This window comes from Notolepis coatsorum (assembly GCF_963971535.1).
Source record: "Notolepis coatsorum genome assembly, chromosome: 17".
Lineage (NCBI taxonomy): Eukaryota > Metazoa > Chordata > Actinopteri > Aulopiformes > Paralepididae > Notolepis > Notolepis coatsorum.
In genome coordinates, this window is record NC_140181.1 from 51,571,368 (window position 1) to 51,590,043 (window position 18,676).

Below are 18,676 nucleotides of genomic sequence, written 5' to 3' on the forward strand. Positions count from 1 at the left end.
CTATAAAAATCATGGACCATAAACCAATGCGATGGCATCACTGCAGTGTTTTGAGTAAGCACAATATTTTCATGTTTGACAATTTTGTAATTTTCTGTAATAGACTAGTTTTTTAAATGTTTGCACAATCATGTATCATCATTACTTTCTGGACTGGTGGTTAGACGTTGCAGCTCTAGTAGTAGAGCAAACACACAAGCTTCCAATAATGGTGACTGTACTGTTCCCATGTGCAAGAGTTCGTTTGGACAGTCTGCCTTCTCTGTTAATGGGGCAAACTTATGGAACTCTCTGCCTACTGCCTTAAAACTGGAGTCCAATGCCAACGTCTTCAGCAGAGGACTCAAGGTATGGCTGAAATCAAAGCAGCGGTGTTCACATATGTAGACGCGGACTGGTTTTGTTGTTTTGATCATGGACTCTTGCTCTGGAAAATATTTGTTCTGATTTGTGATTTTAATTAATTAATTAAATTACGTTTATACTAGCACTTGTGCTATAAACACGCAAAACAACGCATCTGGTCTGTCCACTGTGGCTGGTCCAATGTAGCTGTGGTGTCCATTTTAAATAAACGTTTTCATTCATTCATTCATTCATTCATTCATTCATTCATTCATTCATTCATTCATTCATTCATTCATTCATATACACACACACACATAACCCCACTGAGCTTGTGTTATTCTTGTGCCTCCAGACTGTAGTGTGTGTGAAGGATCTGAAGGGTGCAGCCTGCTCCCGCACCATGTACCTGAGCGGAGGAGACCCACTGACAGTAGCCACTGAATCTCTGGTCCCTCTGTCAGAGCTCATACACCCTGAACCCACAGGTCAGCCTCGCTCTCTCTCCATCCCTCTCTCTCTTTGACCGCGAAGTTGTAGTTTGACCACAACATTTACATTTACATTTAGTCATTTAGCTGACGCTTTTATCCAAAGCGACTTACAAGTTATTTTTTTTTTTTTTTTTGATATTTTTTGCACAAATCTCTCCAATATTCAAAACATCTCTTTCCACATCATCATATGCAATTTCCAAGATTTGCCTTTTTCTTTTTTGTAAGAACATACAAAACATGTAAAGGACTCATACAAATACATTAACAACTGACATGGAAAATAAAAAAAGACTTACGAAAAAAAGAAAAATACTATACTATACATTGTGCGTATACATCCCTGATATATATACTTTGCATGTAGACCGAACTACCTTCGAGCAGGTATGTGCTGCATCCTCTATCGGGATGCCACCCTTCTCCATATTGCATGTGAGAGAAAGCGTCCCAGACACACGCAGTTGTGCATGATAACATGCATGCACGCATGTCTCCAACATATGTATGTGGGTACGTGTATCACGTAAGCATGTGTACATACCTCACATGTGTGTGTGTGCATCTTCCAGGTATGTGACTGTACTCCTATCTCTTGTGTGTGTCTCATATCCATGTGTGCCTCTGCCCCCTACGTGAGTGTATATCTCAGGTGTGTATATATATGTGCGTCTCAGCTACGTATGTGTGTGTCTCCTATATACATGTGTATCCCCCTTATGTGTCAGTGAGAGCCTATACTTCAACTATGTGTATATGTAGGTGTGTGTATGCCTATTTCCTATAAGTGAGTATGTGTATGTATGTGTGCCCCTGACATGTATAACTTATCCTTGTGCATATGAGTGTGTGTAAACCTATTATGTACACATACGAATATGTGTATCCTAGATACTTGTATGCGGCTATACATGCGCATATGTGAGTGTGATAGAGACAGTGACCGTTCCATAGATACACCATCCGGACATAAAATACATGCACATACATACACAATACATTATAAAGTACAAGTACCATCAGATCAGATCCCCTTTTTCATATTCATCCTTGATATCATTGTAATCCCACCTTAATCATTTGTCCCCAGACCGTTCAGTCAGGTGTAGAAAACTGTCCCATACCTCAGCGAAAATATCCTCTCTCCCTGCGACTCTATACGTCACCCTTTCATATGATGCTGTACGGAACATTAATTCCATCCATTCTTTAAAAGTAATATCCACGGGTGATTTCCAATGTCGTAATGCAATTCTACATCCTGATATCATGGCCATTCTATACCACATTCCCCGGTATTTAGGCAGTTTAATCCCTTTCGGCACCACACCCAAAACACATGCCAATGGAGAGTTATTTATCTTCACATTCAGAACCTTACTTTGGAATATTACAATTTGATCCCACATTTTTCGGACCTTCTCACATTCGTACAGCATATGTAGTGTCCCTTAATTTTAGTCTGGCCAGTTTACTAGGCGTCCAATAGCTTCTGTTCAACACTTTGTAAAAGATAAGTTGTGATTGCGCCTCCCGAGAGAATTTACTCCATTTGGACACCAGTTTCTCCCACATTTCCTCCGTAATATCCTCACGTACATCGTTCTCCCAGCTCAACCTCAGACCCGCCAATTTGGGTGCATTGTATTCTCTTATAACATCATAAAATCTTGACGCACCGCCTTTCCTACGCCATCCTTTATAGAATATTTCTTGAATTGCAGTAATCGGGCCACACTTTGGCCCTCCTATTGATGACGATATACAATGTCTAATCTGTAGGAATTTATAAAAGTTTTTATTATCTATATCAAAATCCTCTTTAATATCCTCAAAAGGCAAAACCCCATCTTCTCCGGCTATATCACCTAGTACATGTATCCCCCTTTTAATCCAATCGTCCCATATGACTGATTTCTTACCAATCTTTAGTTTTTTATTATACCATATAGAGGCTCTTGTAGTTAAATATGGGCTATCACCAGTCATTTTGTGCGATTGATTCCAAGTTTCCCTGATAAATGCCATTAAAGGGTTTTTAAAAGGTATAGGTCTGTCTGATTGTGTCAGGAAGGATTCCAGAGATGAGGGATATATCATTTCCTCCTCCATCCTGACCCAAGCAGGTGCCTCCTCAGTCGAGTGATTCAGTTTGGAGAGCTGGGAGAGCGAGAATGCATAGTGATACCAGTCTAGTTTAGGCAGGGATAAGCCGCCATTTTCCTTTGCTGCATACATTTTGGCCCGTCCAAATAGCGGCCTTTTGCCCCCCCACAGATATACATTAATGACTTTGTCATACTGTTTGAGTAACTGGGTCGGGAGAGTCAGCGGCAGCATATATAGGATATAATTTAATTTGGGAGCCAATATCATTTTTACTAAGTTTATCTTCCCCAAGAGGGACATATTCATCTTGGCCCAATTCTGGGTCAGAGCACTAATGTGTTCGATTATAGGGGCAATATTGGCTTGCATTAATTCTTTCAGACCTGGGATCAGCTTTATTCCTAGGTATATCAACCCTGACGGCATCCATCTGTATTGCCACCCCCTCCTGATAGCAGGGGGACAACATTTAGAGAGAGGCATTGCTTCTGACTTGCTCCAGTTGATTGTGTACCCAGATATTTCGGAGAAGGACTCGATAATAGTTCCAATGACCCCAGCTGCTGTTTGGGGATTGCTGGATACCAATAAGATATCGTCCGCATATAAAAATAATTTATGTTCTACCTGCCCCGCTATTACCCCTTTGATGTCCTGATTAGTCCTTAGTGCGATAGCAAGTGGTTCGAGGAAGAGCGCAAACATTTGGGGAGAAAGCGGAGAACCTTGCCTCGTCCCCCGCCCTAGATTAAAGGGCGAGGATACGATCCCGTTGGTCAGTACTGATGCCATCGGATTTGTGTATAACAGTTTTACCCACCCAGTAAACGATGGTCCGAACCCGAAGCGCTCTAGCGTGTGAAATAAGAATGCAAATTCCACCTTATCAAAGGCCTTTTCGGCATCCAATGAGAAGGCCACTGTAGGTTCTGTATCATTCCTGACCTTCCACATTATGTGTAGGAGTCTGCGGATATTATCAGCTGAGTTTCTCCCCTTCACAAAGCCCACTTGATCTGAATGCACCAAAGTTGGTAGTACATCTTCTATTCTATTCGCAAGTATCTTTGCCAATACTTTTTCTTCCAAATTGCTCAGGGATATAGACCTATAGTTTCCACAGTATTGAGGGTCTTTGCCCTTTTTCTGTAGTAACGTAATAGTGGCCGATCTCAAGCTAGTGGGCAATCCCCCCCTTAACAATGAATCCTCATATACTTTTAATAGTCTCGGAGCGATTATATCACTGAATTGTTTGTAGAAATCGGGAGTAAACCCGTCGTCTCCTGGTGCTTTACCCAATTTAAGGCTGTTGATTGCCGCGTGTATTTCTTCTATCGAGACCCCCCCTCCATTGATTTTACTTGTTGTTTCGATAACGACGGTAATTTGATTTTGTCGAAGAACGCGTCCATTTTTACCTGATCCACCGCCTTTATGGGGTATATAATTCCTGGTAGAAGCACCTGAAAACATTATTAATTTCCTTTTTGTCTGTAATAATCTTGTCATCTTTATTACGAATTGAGGATATAATATTTTGATTTTGCATTTGTTTAACCCGATTCGCTAGTATTTTACCCGCTCTCTCCCCTTGTTCATAATATCTTTGGTTGGTCCTAAATAACGCATATTCAGCCTTCTTTTGATATATGTTGTTCAATTCGTATTTGGATTTGTTTAGGTTTCTCCACGTTTCTGGGTCTGGTCTCTGACTGTGCTGTTTCGAGAGTATTTTAATTTCCTCATCTAACGCTGTCATTTTTTGTTTCTCTGCCCTTTTTAGTATTGCACCGTATTGTATGAGTCGTCCTCTCATGTAAGCTTTACATGTGTCCCACATTATGCCACCATCATCTATTGACCCTTCATTCAGTTCCCAAAATTCCTTAAATATAGTTCTAATGTACGCACACGATCCTTCATCATTTAACATCAGGTTATTGAATCGCCATCTCCGAGATCGTTGCCCTTCCTCCATGGATGTGATCACTAAATCAACCGGAGCATGGTCAGATATTACAATGTTCCCTATCCCAGTATCTGCTACACTGTAAACCCGAATAAGTTTCCAGAACTTAAAAAAATTGAGGCCATCCCATGCCTCAATTTTTTTAAGTTGATAAACTCAAATGTTTTCAGTTGGCTAAGACTTACAATTCTCAGTTAAGGCAACTCAAACATGGTCTGTTACTGTGACTTAAGGTTCTCAGTTAAGTCAAATCAAATATGGTCAGTTACTCTGACTTACAGTTCTCAAGTGGAGTCAACTCAAATATGTTCAGTTACTGTGACTTACAGTTCTCAGTTAAGGCAGTTCAAATATGTTCAGTTACTGTGACTTAAGGTTCTCAAGTGGAGGCAACTCAAATATGTTCAGTTACTGTGACTTACAGTTCTCAGCTAAGGCAATTCAAATATGTTCAGTTACTGTGACTTAAGGTTCTCTAGTGGAGTCACCTCAAATATGTTCAGTTACTGTGACTTACAGTTCTCAGTTAAGGCAATTCAAATATGTTCAGTTACTGTGACTTAAGGTTCTCTAGTGGAGGCAACTCAAATATATTCAGTTACTGTGATTTACAGTTCTCAGTTAAGGCAGTTCAAATATGTTCAGTTACTGTGACTTAAGGTTCTCTAGTCTAGTGGAGTCACCTCAAATATGTTCAGTTACTGTGACTTACAGTTCTCAGTTAAGGCAATTCAAATATATTCAGTTACTGTGACTTAAGGTTCTCAAGTGGTGTCAACTCAAATATGTTCAGTTACTGTGACTTACAGTTCTCAGTTAAGGCAGTTCAAATATGTTCAGTTACTGTGACTTAAGGTTCTCAAGTGGTGTCAACTCAAATATGTTCAGTTACTGTGACTTACAGTTCTCAGTTAAGGCAGTTCAATATGTTCAGTTACTGTGACTTAAGGTTCTCAAGTGGAGGCAACTCAAATATGTTCAGTTACTGTGACTTAAGGTTCAACCTTAAATCCATGTGATTAAGTTAACAGAACTCAAAGACATTGAGGCCATCTAATGCCTCATTTCTTTTAAGTTAATCAACTCAAATTTTTAAGTTAATCAACTCAAATATTTGCAGTTACTATAACTTAAGGTTCAGTTTTAAAATCCATGTGAATAAGTTAACAGAAAAATAACTACACAAGCACATTATATCAACTTCAAACAACTCTTTTATTTTTTTCTATTCAAAGAGTATACATATATAATCTGTATGTTAGCAATGTACAATAACACTGTAAACACTGTACACTGTTTTTGGACTATATATGTTAACAATACCGACCAGGTATTAGTGCCTTGCAAAGTGCAGATATGAAGTTTTCCCCTTTTTTTGTATGCATTTAGGAGGTTTTGTTCTTCATCGAAACTATTTATCTTACAAAAACATTGTGTTACAACTTCAAACTCTTTATATTTATTTCTATTCAAAGAGTATACATCTATTTATCTTACAAAAACATTGTGTTGCCCTCTCCAACATTATGGCAATGTTAAAATTGAAAATATATATATATAGAAAATATATATAGAAAATAAATACATGCATGTTATAACATGTACATACAATGTAATGTATATTACACATTTAATCCCTCTGGTCACAATAGTGTAATAATGTTTGTTATAAGGCTCTGAAAATGTTACTGAATGATGTATCAATGTATTTCCAGCAAATATTGAAATAATAAAGGGTCTCAATATGTGCAGTGCACATGACCAGAGCCGTTTACATCCTGGCTGAATTACTCAAATTTGTATAGTGTGGTCATAGAATGAGCAAACATGTTGACGGCAACTATTGTGACCGTTGGGATAACACAGTGTATCTATGTACAGTACAGAATAAAATGTATAGATTATCTGAAAATTGTCAATCCGCTTGGCACATGTAAAATTCACAAACGTTGTGCTGTATATTGGGTCCTGCCAATGTGGAACCAAAATACCAATCCACATTATATGCTATACAGCTGGCAATACTGTTAATAGTGCACATACCTACATATGGAAATGCAGCTGCATGTATTTGCTCCATGATGTATCATGGAACAAGATGGTGTTTTCATTGAAAGAGTTAGTCAGAATGTCAGAGGCACCATCCGTCATTTAGAGCAGGCTATGTTTGCAGAATGATAACTAGAACACTACAGTACTCTGTACTAAGAACACTATACAGTACACTAACTATACTGCCCTGTCAAGGCAGACCGCAGTAACTTCCAAACAGTGAAACTGAGAAAAATGGCTTTAAAGTTTTTTGACTTGCCATCCAAAATGTGTTATAGGTAGATAGATGATAGTACCCAGATTTAACATGTATTAATGAAGTAATCTTTAGGCATACAAAAATATGACGTAGTTATTTTAATTAACCCCAAAAAAGCAGATACTGCACTCTGCTGCACGATTTCCTTAAATAATTATACAGGTAATGTACAGGCAAAGTGCAGTAACTTCAAATACAATGTTGTTTTCCCTCCAGCTTTCATAACTTCACCTAGCCATTTTATTTGGATCATCATCATTCCAATATATTCAGGTATTAAATTTCCTTTTCAAAATGGCTAGGTTAAGTTATGAAAGCTGGAGGGAAAACAACATTGTATTTGAAGTTACTGCACTTTGCCTGTACATTACCTGTATAATTATTTAAGGAAATCGTGCAGCAGAGTGCAATATCTGCTTTTTTGGGGTTAATTAAAATAATTATGTCATATTTTTGTATGCCTAAAGATTACTTCATTAATACATGTTAAATCTGGGTACTATCATCTATTTACCTATAACACATTTTGGATGGCAAGTCAAAACACTTTAAAGCCATTTTTCACTGTTTGGAAGTTACTGCGGTCTGCCTGGGTTTTGAGTGTGATTTTGTAGTTACTGCAGTTTTTAAAACCCCATATCTCCAAAACTGAGCGACATTAACATCTGAAACTTGGTCACAAGATAAAACATTTATTGACAAGGTCAATTTCACTCATAACTAAATTTTTACTTTTTTCAAGTTACTGCGGTTAGCCTTGACAGGGCAGTATACTACTGCCTACAAGGGCTCAAGGATACAGTCCCACTCTCAGCATACAAGATCGATGGTCTGCTGCTGCTGACTCCCAAGTGATTCATTCAAGTGAAACGGAACTGAGTCCAGCTAATGGTGAATAGTTATTTTATTAATCAATTATTGTGTCTTTATTCACTCTAGTTGTGTAATTGACCAGTTCATATTCTGTATAAGTTCATATTCTGTATATGTTAATAATAACTCTTCTGTGTTGCGTTTATGGCTCCTGGTATATCGCCTTGTACTCTGTACTGAGAACACTAACTCTACCACTGCCTACAAGCAATGGAAGCAGTCAGAGCAGAGTGGCATTTATGCCCATTGCCTCCTATTGTTCCTCGAGACACAAACGTTTGGGACTTGGATGTTGCCTTTGAGATTCTGATAAACTCTTTCAACTCTAAAACTTACTTGGATGAAATTACAATAATGCCAGCTATAGACGGTTAAGAAAATTCGAACTGTAAAACTCTCAAATGTAAACATATTACATAAAAAATAAAGAACAAGGTACATTGAGTAGTTTGGACCTATTGGCTGAACATCTGCAAAGTAGTACAGCAGCTTTTGAAGGTATTATTTTGACATGACAAGACATTTCAGATGAGTTTCTATAGACACACTTTTGAGGTGTTGGTAAGTGCTTTGGGGTAGTGCATAGATTAGTCCAAACATTACAGGAAGGAATCACCAAATCTGGGGAGGCTGATCATGATATGACTTTCAATGACAATAGAGATTGTCACAGGCTGGTAGTGAACTGGACTTGCGTCATGATCACTGATTACAGTAAGGAATAGAAACTCATCTGAAAGAAGGATGTGGGGTGAGGTATTAATTTCCTTGTCATGTCAAAATAATACCTTCAAAAGTTTAATGCAAGAGCGGTCAGGTGACGTAGCGGAGATTGCGTTCGTCACCAACGCTGGAGACACTGGATTCGCCTGTTCGAATCCAACTCCCTGCGTTGTCACCAGCTTGGCTGGCCGTTCACACTAATACAATTTGGCAGTATTAGGGGGTGGGGAAGCTGGCGGGTGGGAATCTGGCGTTGTGGACAGCAATGCCTACAGGTCAGGTCTCGGCGCTTGCTAAGCGGGGCAGGACTTGGTGGAGATAGCGTGCCCTCCCACGCGTTACACTTCACCAATGAGAGCCCTCGCTGCCAAGTGAAAAGACGTCACTGGCTGTCGGCGCATGTCTCGGGGGAAGCGTGCGATCGACTCGGGACGCCCTTATACCGACTCGTAGGAGAACATGCATACAGCACCAGGTAGGGGAGGGGGGGGGGGGAATTGGCACAACGACTAATTGGGACGGGGAGAAAATCCATTGAAAAATCAGAAGAAAAAAAAATTATTGCATCATCAAGTCATTCTTGAGAGTCTGCAACCTGGGCGACAGTTTACCAGCTTCTAGACCTAGTAAAATCTTCTGAATGAATTCAAAAGTGTTGGTAAGTCCCTTGGGGTAGCTGAGGTGTAGTGCATAGATTAGTCCAAACATTACCAGGAAGGAATCACCAATCAGAGATTGTCACAGGCTGGTAGTGAACTGGACTTGTGTCATGGTCACTGATGACAGTAAGGAGGGCCACTGCAACACCCTGAAGCTCTGGCTCATCAGGCGTGTCCTGAAGGAATGAAAGAGACATAATAATCACAAATAAATCCATGGTTTCTACAAAGTGCAGCACAAAGCTAAGTATATGGAGTTGTGTTTGTAAGTTGTTTATATTTTAGTTAGAATAATTTTTTTGGTGAGAAGGTTATATACAGGTCATATACAGGCACAGGTCATAGATCAACAGTGTCATGCTATACAGGCACAGGTCATAGATACCAACAGTGTCATGCTAGCATACAGGCACAGGTCATAGATACCAACAGTGTCATGCTAGCATACAGGCACAGGTCATAGATACCAACAGTGTCATGCTAGCATACAGGCACAGGTCATAGATACCAACAGTGTCATGCTATACAGGCACAGGTCATAGATACCAACAGTGTCATGCTAGCATACAGGCACAGGTCATAGATCCAACAGTGTCATGCTAGCATACAGGCACAGGTCATAGATACCAACAGTGTCATGCTAGCATACAGGCACAGGTCATAGATACCAACAGTGTCATGCTAGCATACAGGCACAGGTCATAGATACCAACAGTGTCATGCTAGCATACAGGCACAGGTCATAGATACCAACAGTGTCATGCTATACAGGCACAGGTCATAGATACCAACAGTGTCATGCTATACAGGCACAGGTCATAGATACCAACAGTGTCATGCTATACAGGCACAGGTCATAGATACCAACAGTGTCATGCTATACAGGCACAGGTCATAGATACCAACAGTGTCATGCTATACAGGCACAGGTCATAGATACCAACCATGTCATGCTAGCATACAGGCACAGGTCATAGATACCAACCTATCACACCTATCACACCTCTCACACCTATCACACCTCTCACACCTATCACACCTATCACACCTCTCACACCTCTCACACCTCTCACACCTATCACACCTCTCACACCGATCCCACCTATCCCACCTATCACACCTCTCACACCTATCACACCTATCACACCTATCACACCTCTCACACCTATCACACCTATGACACCTCTCACACCTATCACACCTCTCACACCAATCACACCTCTCACACCTATCACACCTATCACACTTCTCACACCTCTCACACCTATCACACCTATCACATCTCTCACACCTATCACACCTATCACACCTATCACACCTCTCACACCTCTCACACCTATCACACCTCTCACACCGATCCCACCTATCACACCTATCACACCTCTCACACCTATCACACCTCTCACACCTATCACACCTATCACACCTCTCACACCTATCACACCTCTCACACCTATCACACCTCTCACACCTATCACACCTCTCACACCTCTCACACCGATCCCACCTATCACACATATCACACCTCTCACACCTATCACACCTCTCACACCTCTCACACCTCTCACACCTATCACACCTCTCACACCTCTCACACCTATCACACCTCTCACACCTATCACACCTCTCACACCTCTCACACCGATCCCACCTATCACACATATCACACCTATCACACCTCTCACACATATCACACCTCTCACACCTATCACACCTCTCACACCTCTCACACCTATCACACTTCTCACACCTCTCACACCTATCACACCTATCACACCTCTCACACCTCTCACACCTCTCACACCTATCACACCTATCACACCTCTCACACCTATCACACCTATCACACCTCTCACACCTATCACACCTATCACACCTCTCACACCTATCACACCTCTCACACCTCTCACACCTCTCACACCTATCACACCTCTCACACCTATCACACCTCTCACACCTATCACACCTATCACACCTCTCACACCTATCACACCTCTCACACCTATCACACCTATCACACCTCTCACACCTCTCACACCTATCACACCTCTCACACCTATCACACCTCTCACACCTATCACACCTCTCACACTTCTCACACCAATCCCACCTATCACACCTATCACACCTCTCACACCTATCACACCTCTCACACCTATCACACCTCTCACACCTCTCACACCTATCACACCTCTCACACCTATCACACCTATCACACCTATCACACCTCTCACACCTATCACACCTCTCACACCTCTCACACCTATCACATCTCGCACACCTCTCACACCTATCACACCTCTCACACCTATCACACCTCTCACACCTATCACACCTATCACACCTATCACACCTCTCACACCTATCACACCTATCACACCTATCACACCTCTCACACCTATCACACCTATCACACCTATCACACCTCTCACACATATCACACCTATCACACCTCTATACCCATTCTGCAATCTGTTAATAAAGTTGTACTTAAGTTATGCTTTTACATTATACTTACTTAATAAGTGAATAGTTCCAAGTCAATCAAAAACGATGAGTTTTATTTACTCAAAACATAATGCGGTTTACAGTATGTATCTACTTAATTATCTTAAGTTGTACTTAATTTATGCTTTTACATTATACTTACTTAATAAGTGAATAGTTCCAAGTCAATCAAAAACGATGAGTTTTATTTACTCAAAACATAATGCGGTTTACAGTCTATCTACTTAATTATCTTAAGTTGTACTTAAGTTATGCTTTTACATTATACATACTTAATAAGTGAATAATTCCAAGTCAATCAAAAACGATGAGTTTTATTTACTCAAAACATAATGCGGTTTACAGTCTGTATCTACTTAATTATCTTAAGTTGTACTTAAGTTATGCTTTTACATTATACTTACTTAATAAGTGAATAGTTCCAAGTCAATCAAAAAAGATGAGTTTTATTTACTCAAAACATAATGCGGTTTACACTCTGTATCTACTTAATTATCTTAAGTTGTACTTAAGTTATGCTTTTACATTAAACTTACTTAATAAGTGAATAGTTCCAAGTCAATCAAAAACTATAAGTTTTATTTACTCAAAACATAAGAACACGTCACACGAACTCAAGACATTCAAGTTAGTAGAACTTTCATAGAATATTGAGTATACCCTACTCAAACTAATTGATTATTTTGAACATGCGGGTTTACAGTGTACCTGTTCTATCAGTGCGCCAGAGATCAGGAAATAATCTATTCTAGAGTATGAGGAATGCGGGTGAGAGTAAAACGTGTAGTCTCTTTCTTGTGGGTTCATAACCCTCCAAATATCCACTAGACCCAATTCCTCTATCAGAACACCAACCGCCAGTCTCCCTGCGTTGTCAGCGGTCCTGGGTTGATACGATTTGTCCATTAAGGTGTTTCCAACCAGATTGAAGTCCCCCCCTATGATTACGTTGCTATTCCCTATTTTCCTGATCACCTCACATACTTCATGGAAAAAGTCTGAGGACGACCCGTTGGGCGCATATATATTAGCTAAGGTAGTCCTCTGTCCCTCTAAATCAGCATCCAGTATAACCCATCTTCCCTCATCATGTGAGAAACTATTGTGCACCTTTAGGTCTATGTTTTTTCTCACCAATATTGCCTAGAAGAGAACGTACTATAGAATATTTGTCCCACCCAATCCCTTTTAAGCTTGGCCGACTCCTCCTCATCCAGGTGCGATTCCTGAATTAGTGCAATATCCGTCTTTTTTTGTTTCAAGAACGTCAGTATCTTTTTTCTCTTAATGGGATGATGACAACCGTCTATATTCCACGATATTATTTTAATCAGCCCCATATTCCTCGTAATGTATCTCCCCTGTGCAATCCAGGACGTAATACCTCTATGTCTGGGGCGCCATCTCCCACATTTCCATATCTAGTTCCTGAGACTGTGAAGATATATATACAATAGTATAGCATACAATGAAATAAAAAAGAACATATAAAAACATAAATACATTCCCCCCCCCCCCCCCCCCACATTTACCCAAGCTACGTTCGATATGACCCCAGATAGAACAATTGTACCGAGGGTGAGATCGATACTCACCCGTGCACCTTGGTCCCCCTCGACTAACAGAGGAGTGCATATGGCACAAGGCAGGTTGCCCAAAACTGTGCCCCTACTATTTTGTATACCCTGATGTAACGTATGGCTCACACTGTAATCTATATACAGTGCGATCAATTCAACTGAACTTGTCAAAACGGTAACGTTTCCAACAATTAACATTTGTATATCTCTTAGATATATATTGGTACATTGTAACTTCTATGACATATCCATAATGGCCTGTGGTTCATTTTGTTATACTTTTCCTTTATCCATCCGGCCGCAGTATCTCCTCTCGATCTGGGTCGGTAGTCGGGTTCACCACGGTGATCTTGAATCCACGCTTTGCCATATCCGCCGTCGCCTCCGCTGCGCTCTGGTACAGGCGGGTGCCATCCTCGTAGAACACCCTCATCTTCGCTGGATACGGTGTCTGGAACTTGAGATTCTTCTCCTTCATTATTCTCTTGGCCTCGGCATATTCTCCTCGCTTCTTCAGTATTTCAGTGGGGAAGTCATGGTCGACATAGAAACGTTCGTTGTCACATGAGAAGTTTTTCTTCTGCCACGTTCGGCGTATTATCTCTTCCTTCATTTTGTAACTCCCAAACTTAACCACGATTGACCGTGGTTTCAGCTGTGGGTTGTTAGGCCTTGGGGCCAGTGCCCGGTGTGCTCGTTCGATACGAAGGTCCATGTCATGAGGCAGTCCGAGTGCGTCCTTAAACAGGCCGTCTAGAAATCCATGCATGTCCTTTCCCTCTTTCTCCTCCGGGATACCATACACCCGCAGGTTCTCTCTCCTCGTTCTGCCCTCTTGGTCGAGCAGTTTAGCCTCCATGTCGGCATGCCTCTGTATCAGTTTTTTTATTAAAACCGTCGCCGCATCAAGCACATTTTCATTTTCTCCGATTCTCCCCTCCGTTTCACCGAGCCTGTCGTTCATTCTGTTCATATCATTCTTTATTTCCCGAAATTGACGCTCATTGTCTTTTCTGAAGTCTTTGAGCTCCTTGTATATGTTCAACAGCGTGGCCTCTTGTTCACAGTCATCGTCGCCATCTTTTCCTCCCGTTACGTCGTCATTCTCTGCCATTCCGTCGTCCTTTTCAGTTGTAATCGTGTTCGCCCTACGTCTCGTGATAGCCCCTTCTTTCATCCCTATTAAATATATACCCTGGTGTTGTTAATAAATGTTTTCCGGGGCTAAATCATTTTGCTGTCGGGGAGCTCGCGAGTTAAGCAGCCATGTTCTTCCGCGGTCAAACCGCTCGCGACTTACAAGTTCTGTACGACAAGTCATCAGGAAGGGCACAACTCTATCAGCTGAGTAACAATGTTCATCAAAGTGTTGAGTGCTACAGTGTATGCTACAGTGTAGGTTAGTTTATTAGGACAAGTGCATGGCAGTAAGGTTAGTTAGGGTTAGACAACAGTCAAGATAAGACCAAGACATTTACTTCAAGACCAAGAAAAAACGAGTGTTTTCTGCAGCAGCTTTCAGATAGATTTTCTCTGTGCTTGTTGCTTGGTACAGTACAGCAATCTGACTAGATGTTCAGGGAAGTCGTTGAGGAGAGAGCAAAGTTATCCTGGCATTCCCGCCATATTTAACCTTTTCACTACCACACTACAGAAGGTTAACCCTTTCACTACCGCACCTGTAGTGAAAGCATTAACTCTTTGTAGTGTGGTAGTGAAAGCGTTAACCCTTTGTAGTGTGGTAGTGGAAGGGGTGGGATGGGAAAACCAGGAGAAAGTTACGACTGCTATGAATCTCATTCAAGAGTAGCTCTATTATATATCTATATTATAAAAATGTACCTCAATTGTTTTTTGGCAGCATTATTTTCAAGTGTCAATTGCGCTTGTCGTCCAGTATTGGCATTAATAAATCAGATGTCATGCTAATATGTCATGTTCTACAGTAGGACTTACTACTATGATACCCATTAAAACAAGTCATTCGAATAATAGAAGCCTACTTTGCTGGAACGATTCATTTCAAACGTATACAGCGTGTGTGCGTGTATTATTTTGTGTGTGCGCTCGCGCGCTGACTCGCTACTTTCCCCCGTTTACTCGTCTTCACAGCCTAGAATATGACACGCCCACTGATGATTAAGTTCACGGTTCGCGAGGAAAAACCAACTATTTTTCGGTGCCAGCTGAGCACCGGTTTGTCACGTTCTGAACCAATTAATCCCGGTCTGAACGCGCCGGCCGGTGCGAGATTACGTTCGGGAACCGGCTCCAGCACGGAGCCTGGCCGGTGTAAAAGGGATAAGAATGGTATAAAAAGCAACATGTTGTTATTATTATTCTATTCCTTTCAGACTCACAGAGGTCGGAGAAGCCCAGAGTGCCAGTGCTGCTGACGCTGGTCTTCAATAAATGGACCAAGAAACCTGCCAGCAGGGAGCTGGAGGTGGGCTGCACCACACAGCCTGCCAAGGACGATAGAAGAAGACCACAGACTTCTCATAAAGCAAGACACTACTACTGGCTTTCATTTTCTGAGTACTGTTTCGGTGCCCCCCCCCCCTTTTTATTTACCCATATTGGCCCTATTATGCTCTGTTTCAACAAGTAAAAAAGGTAAACGGTGCATTTATATAGTGCTTTACAATTTTGTTCCTCACATTCACCCATGCACTCACACATTCACACACCGATGGGCGGAGGCAACCATGCATGGTGCCAACACATCAGGAGCAATTAGGGGTTAAGTGTCTTGCTCAAGGACACTTCGACACGCTGCCCAGGAGGAGTGGGAATCGAACCGGGAATCTTCCGACTACCAGACGACCGCTCTACCTCCTGAGCCACTGTAAATATAGGTTTAACATCAGTTTCCACAAATTAATATAGGTTAAACATCCTTCTCAACTAGTTAAAATAGGTTTAACATCCGTTTCAACAAGTTTAATGTAGATTTAAGATCTGTTTCAACAAGTTAAAATAGGTTTAACATCCGTTTCAACAAGTTAGGTTTAAGCGGCTGGGTGGCGCAGCGGACATTGCGCTCGTCACCAACGCAAGAGACACCGGGTTCGACTCCGGCTGTCAGCGTTGTCTCCGGCTTGGGCCAGTCGTCATACTAACTCAATTGGCAGAGTTGGCGGGTGGAAGTCGATGGGTGGTAATCTGGACGTTGTGGACAGCGACTCCTACAGGTCGGTTGGGGACGCCTGCACAGCAGAGACAGGAAATGGCGGGGGTAGTGTGAGCCTCCCACACGTTACTCCTCGCCAATGAGAGTCCGCGCTGGCAGGTGAAAAGATGTGACAGGCTGCCTCCTCGTGTATCGGAGGGGACACGTGATGCAAGGCTTCTATCCTCCCTACAACCTGCCAGTGGGGGGCATATGCGAGCAACGTTCAAGACAGGGGAGGGGAGAATTGGCACAGCGGGTAATTGGGATGGGAGATAAATAGAAAAAAGAGGAGAAAAAGTGGATAAAAAAAAAACAAGTTAGGTTTAACATCCATGAGCTGTTTCTGTGCCTGTAGTTTTATATGAGCTGCTGCGTCCCACGCCCAGCGTGCAGGCAGAGGCATCTGGCTCAGAACATTTAGATCAAACTTCATCCTCAAGTACTGTATTGATACATTAAACACTGTTCACCATGCACCGATCCAATATTGGTATCGGTATCGGCCGCCGATATCAGTAAAATAGCTGGATCGGGTATCGGGGAAAATATATATATATCGGATTAAATTTTTTTATAAACCATTCAGTACATTTATATCTATGTGTTAATTTGTTACATTTAGTTTCACTAAGTTAGGAAAGTAATGTTTTAAGTCAAGCCTGATGTTGCCTTGCACAAAAGAATGATTCCAGTCTCTTCTACACAGTGACAGTGAGGCATACCGTTTATTAATTGAATGAATGAAGTTTATTTTCTGTCTTTGTTTAGAACAAATCAAAAACACAATTCTTAAAAAATATATATTAATATAAAAAAAAACGTGGATTAAATTTTTTATTTTAAATTTTTTTTGGAAAAGAAATTTGGACAATGGGTATCGGATCGGTATTGGCTGATACCCAAACCCAGGTATCAGTATCAGGACTGAAAAAGTTGGATCGGTGCATCCCTATTCACCATAGTACTGTATTGATACATTAAACATTGTTCACCATAGTACTGTATTGATACATTAAACACTGTTCTCCACAGTACTGTATTGATACATTAAACACTGTTCACCGTAGTACTGTATTGATACATTAAACACTGTTCTCCATAGTACTACTGTATTGATACATTAAACACTGTTCTCCGTTATCTTTTTGGTGGGTAGAACATCAGATTACTGATATCAGAGGATGTAGTTCATGACGACAAACACTAAATACTCCCCCCCCCCCCCCCCCACCTTCAAACGTGTTTGAGTAATCCCTTGTTCAAAAGCACCTATAATCAGTTTATTGTGTTTTTTTACAGAATTTTTTTTTTGGTAATTAGAGATCCATGTAATCCTGTTCCATATAATCACTATATCTAACTCCAGTGTTTGTCCTGTTTGTCCCCAGAGAGGTGAGTTCCACTGGGACAACCTAGCAGCCCTGCAGCAGAGAGGGTTCAGTGTGGAGCCCAGCAGAGGCACAGTGGAGGCAGGCGAGAGACACACCATCACTGTCACATGGATGCCCCCTAGTGGACACAGGGTACAGATCTACTGACAAAATGAATGACCGCCACCAGCATCAGTGTCGCAAATAATAATAATATACAGGGATGAAGAGAAAGGTTTTCCCCGTGAATCAAATAATACCCCAAATAAGCAGGGACATGGGCATAATATTCCCAAATAAATATTCTTGTCTGACATTTGAAATCAGTCATATCTTGGAAATCAAACATGTCATTGTCATGGTTTTTGCTTTATTTCACCTTTCTGTGAGGGATAGCTGCCAATCCCTGGTCCCTGTGGTTAATTGCCTCATGGCTCGGCAGGTGTGTGGGCTTGATTGCACCTGATTCAGTGCAGCTGTGCCTATGGCCATGCCTTGAGTCTATTTAAGTTTGGATCTCGCAATGTCAACTGCTAATTCATTTCCTAGTGTTGGCT

General features: G+C 41.3%; 1 protein-coding gene across 1 annotated transcript in view; it reads left to right on the forward strand.

The window, feature by feature from the left end:
• The window catches only part of cfap74 (cilia and flagella associated protein 74), a gene marked incomplete at both ends in the record, with an annotated part of 422,090 nt that extends 403,803 nt beyond the window's left edge, over nt 1-18,287 (forward strand). The window contains 3 exons of the mRNA XM_084333450.1: nt 701-833; nt 15,929-16,020; nt 18,138-18,287. Coding sequence (XP_084189576.1) covers nt 701-833; nt 15,929-16,020; nt 18,138-18,287 — 375 coding nt within the window. The remainder of the gene's footprint in view (nt 1-700; nt 834-15,928; nt 16,021-18,137) is intronic.
• Between the last annotated feature and the right edge of the window lie 389 nt (nt 18,288-18,676).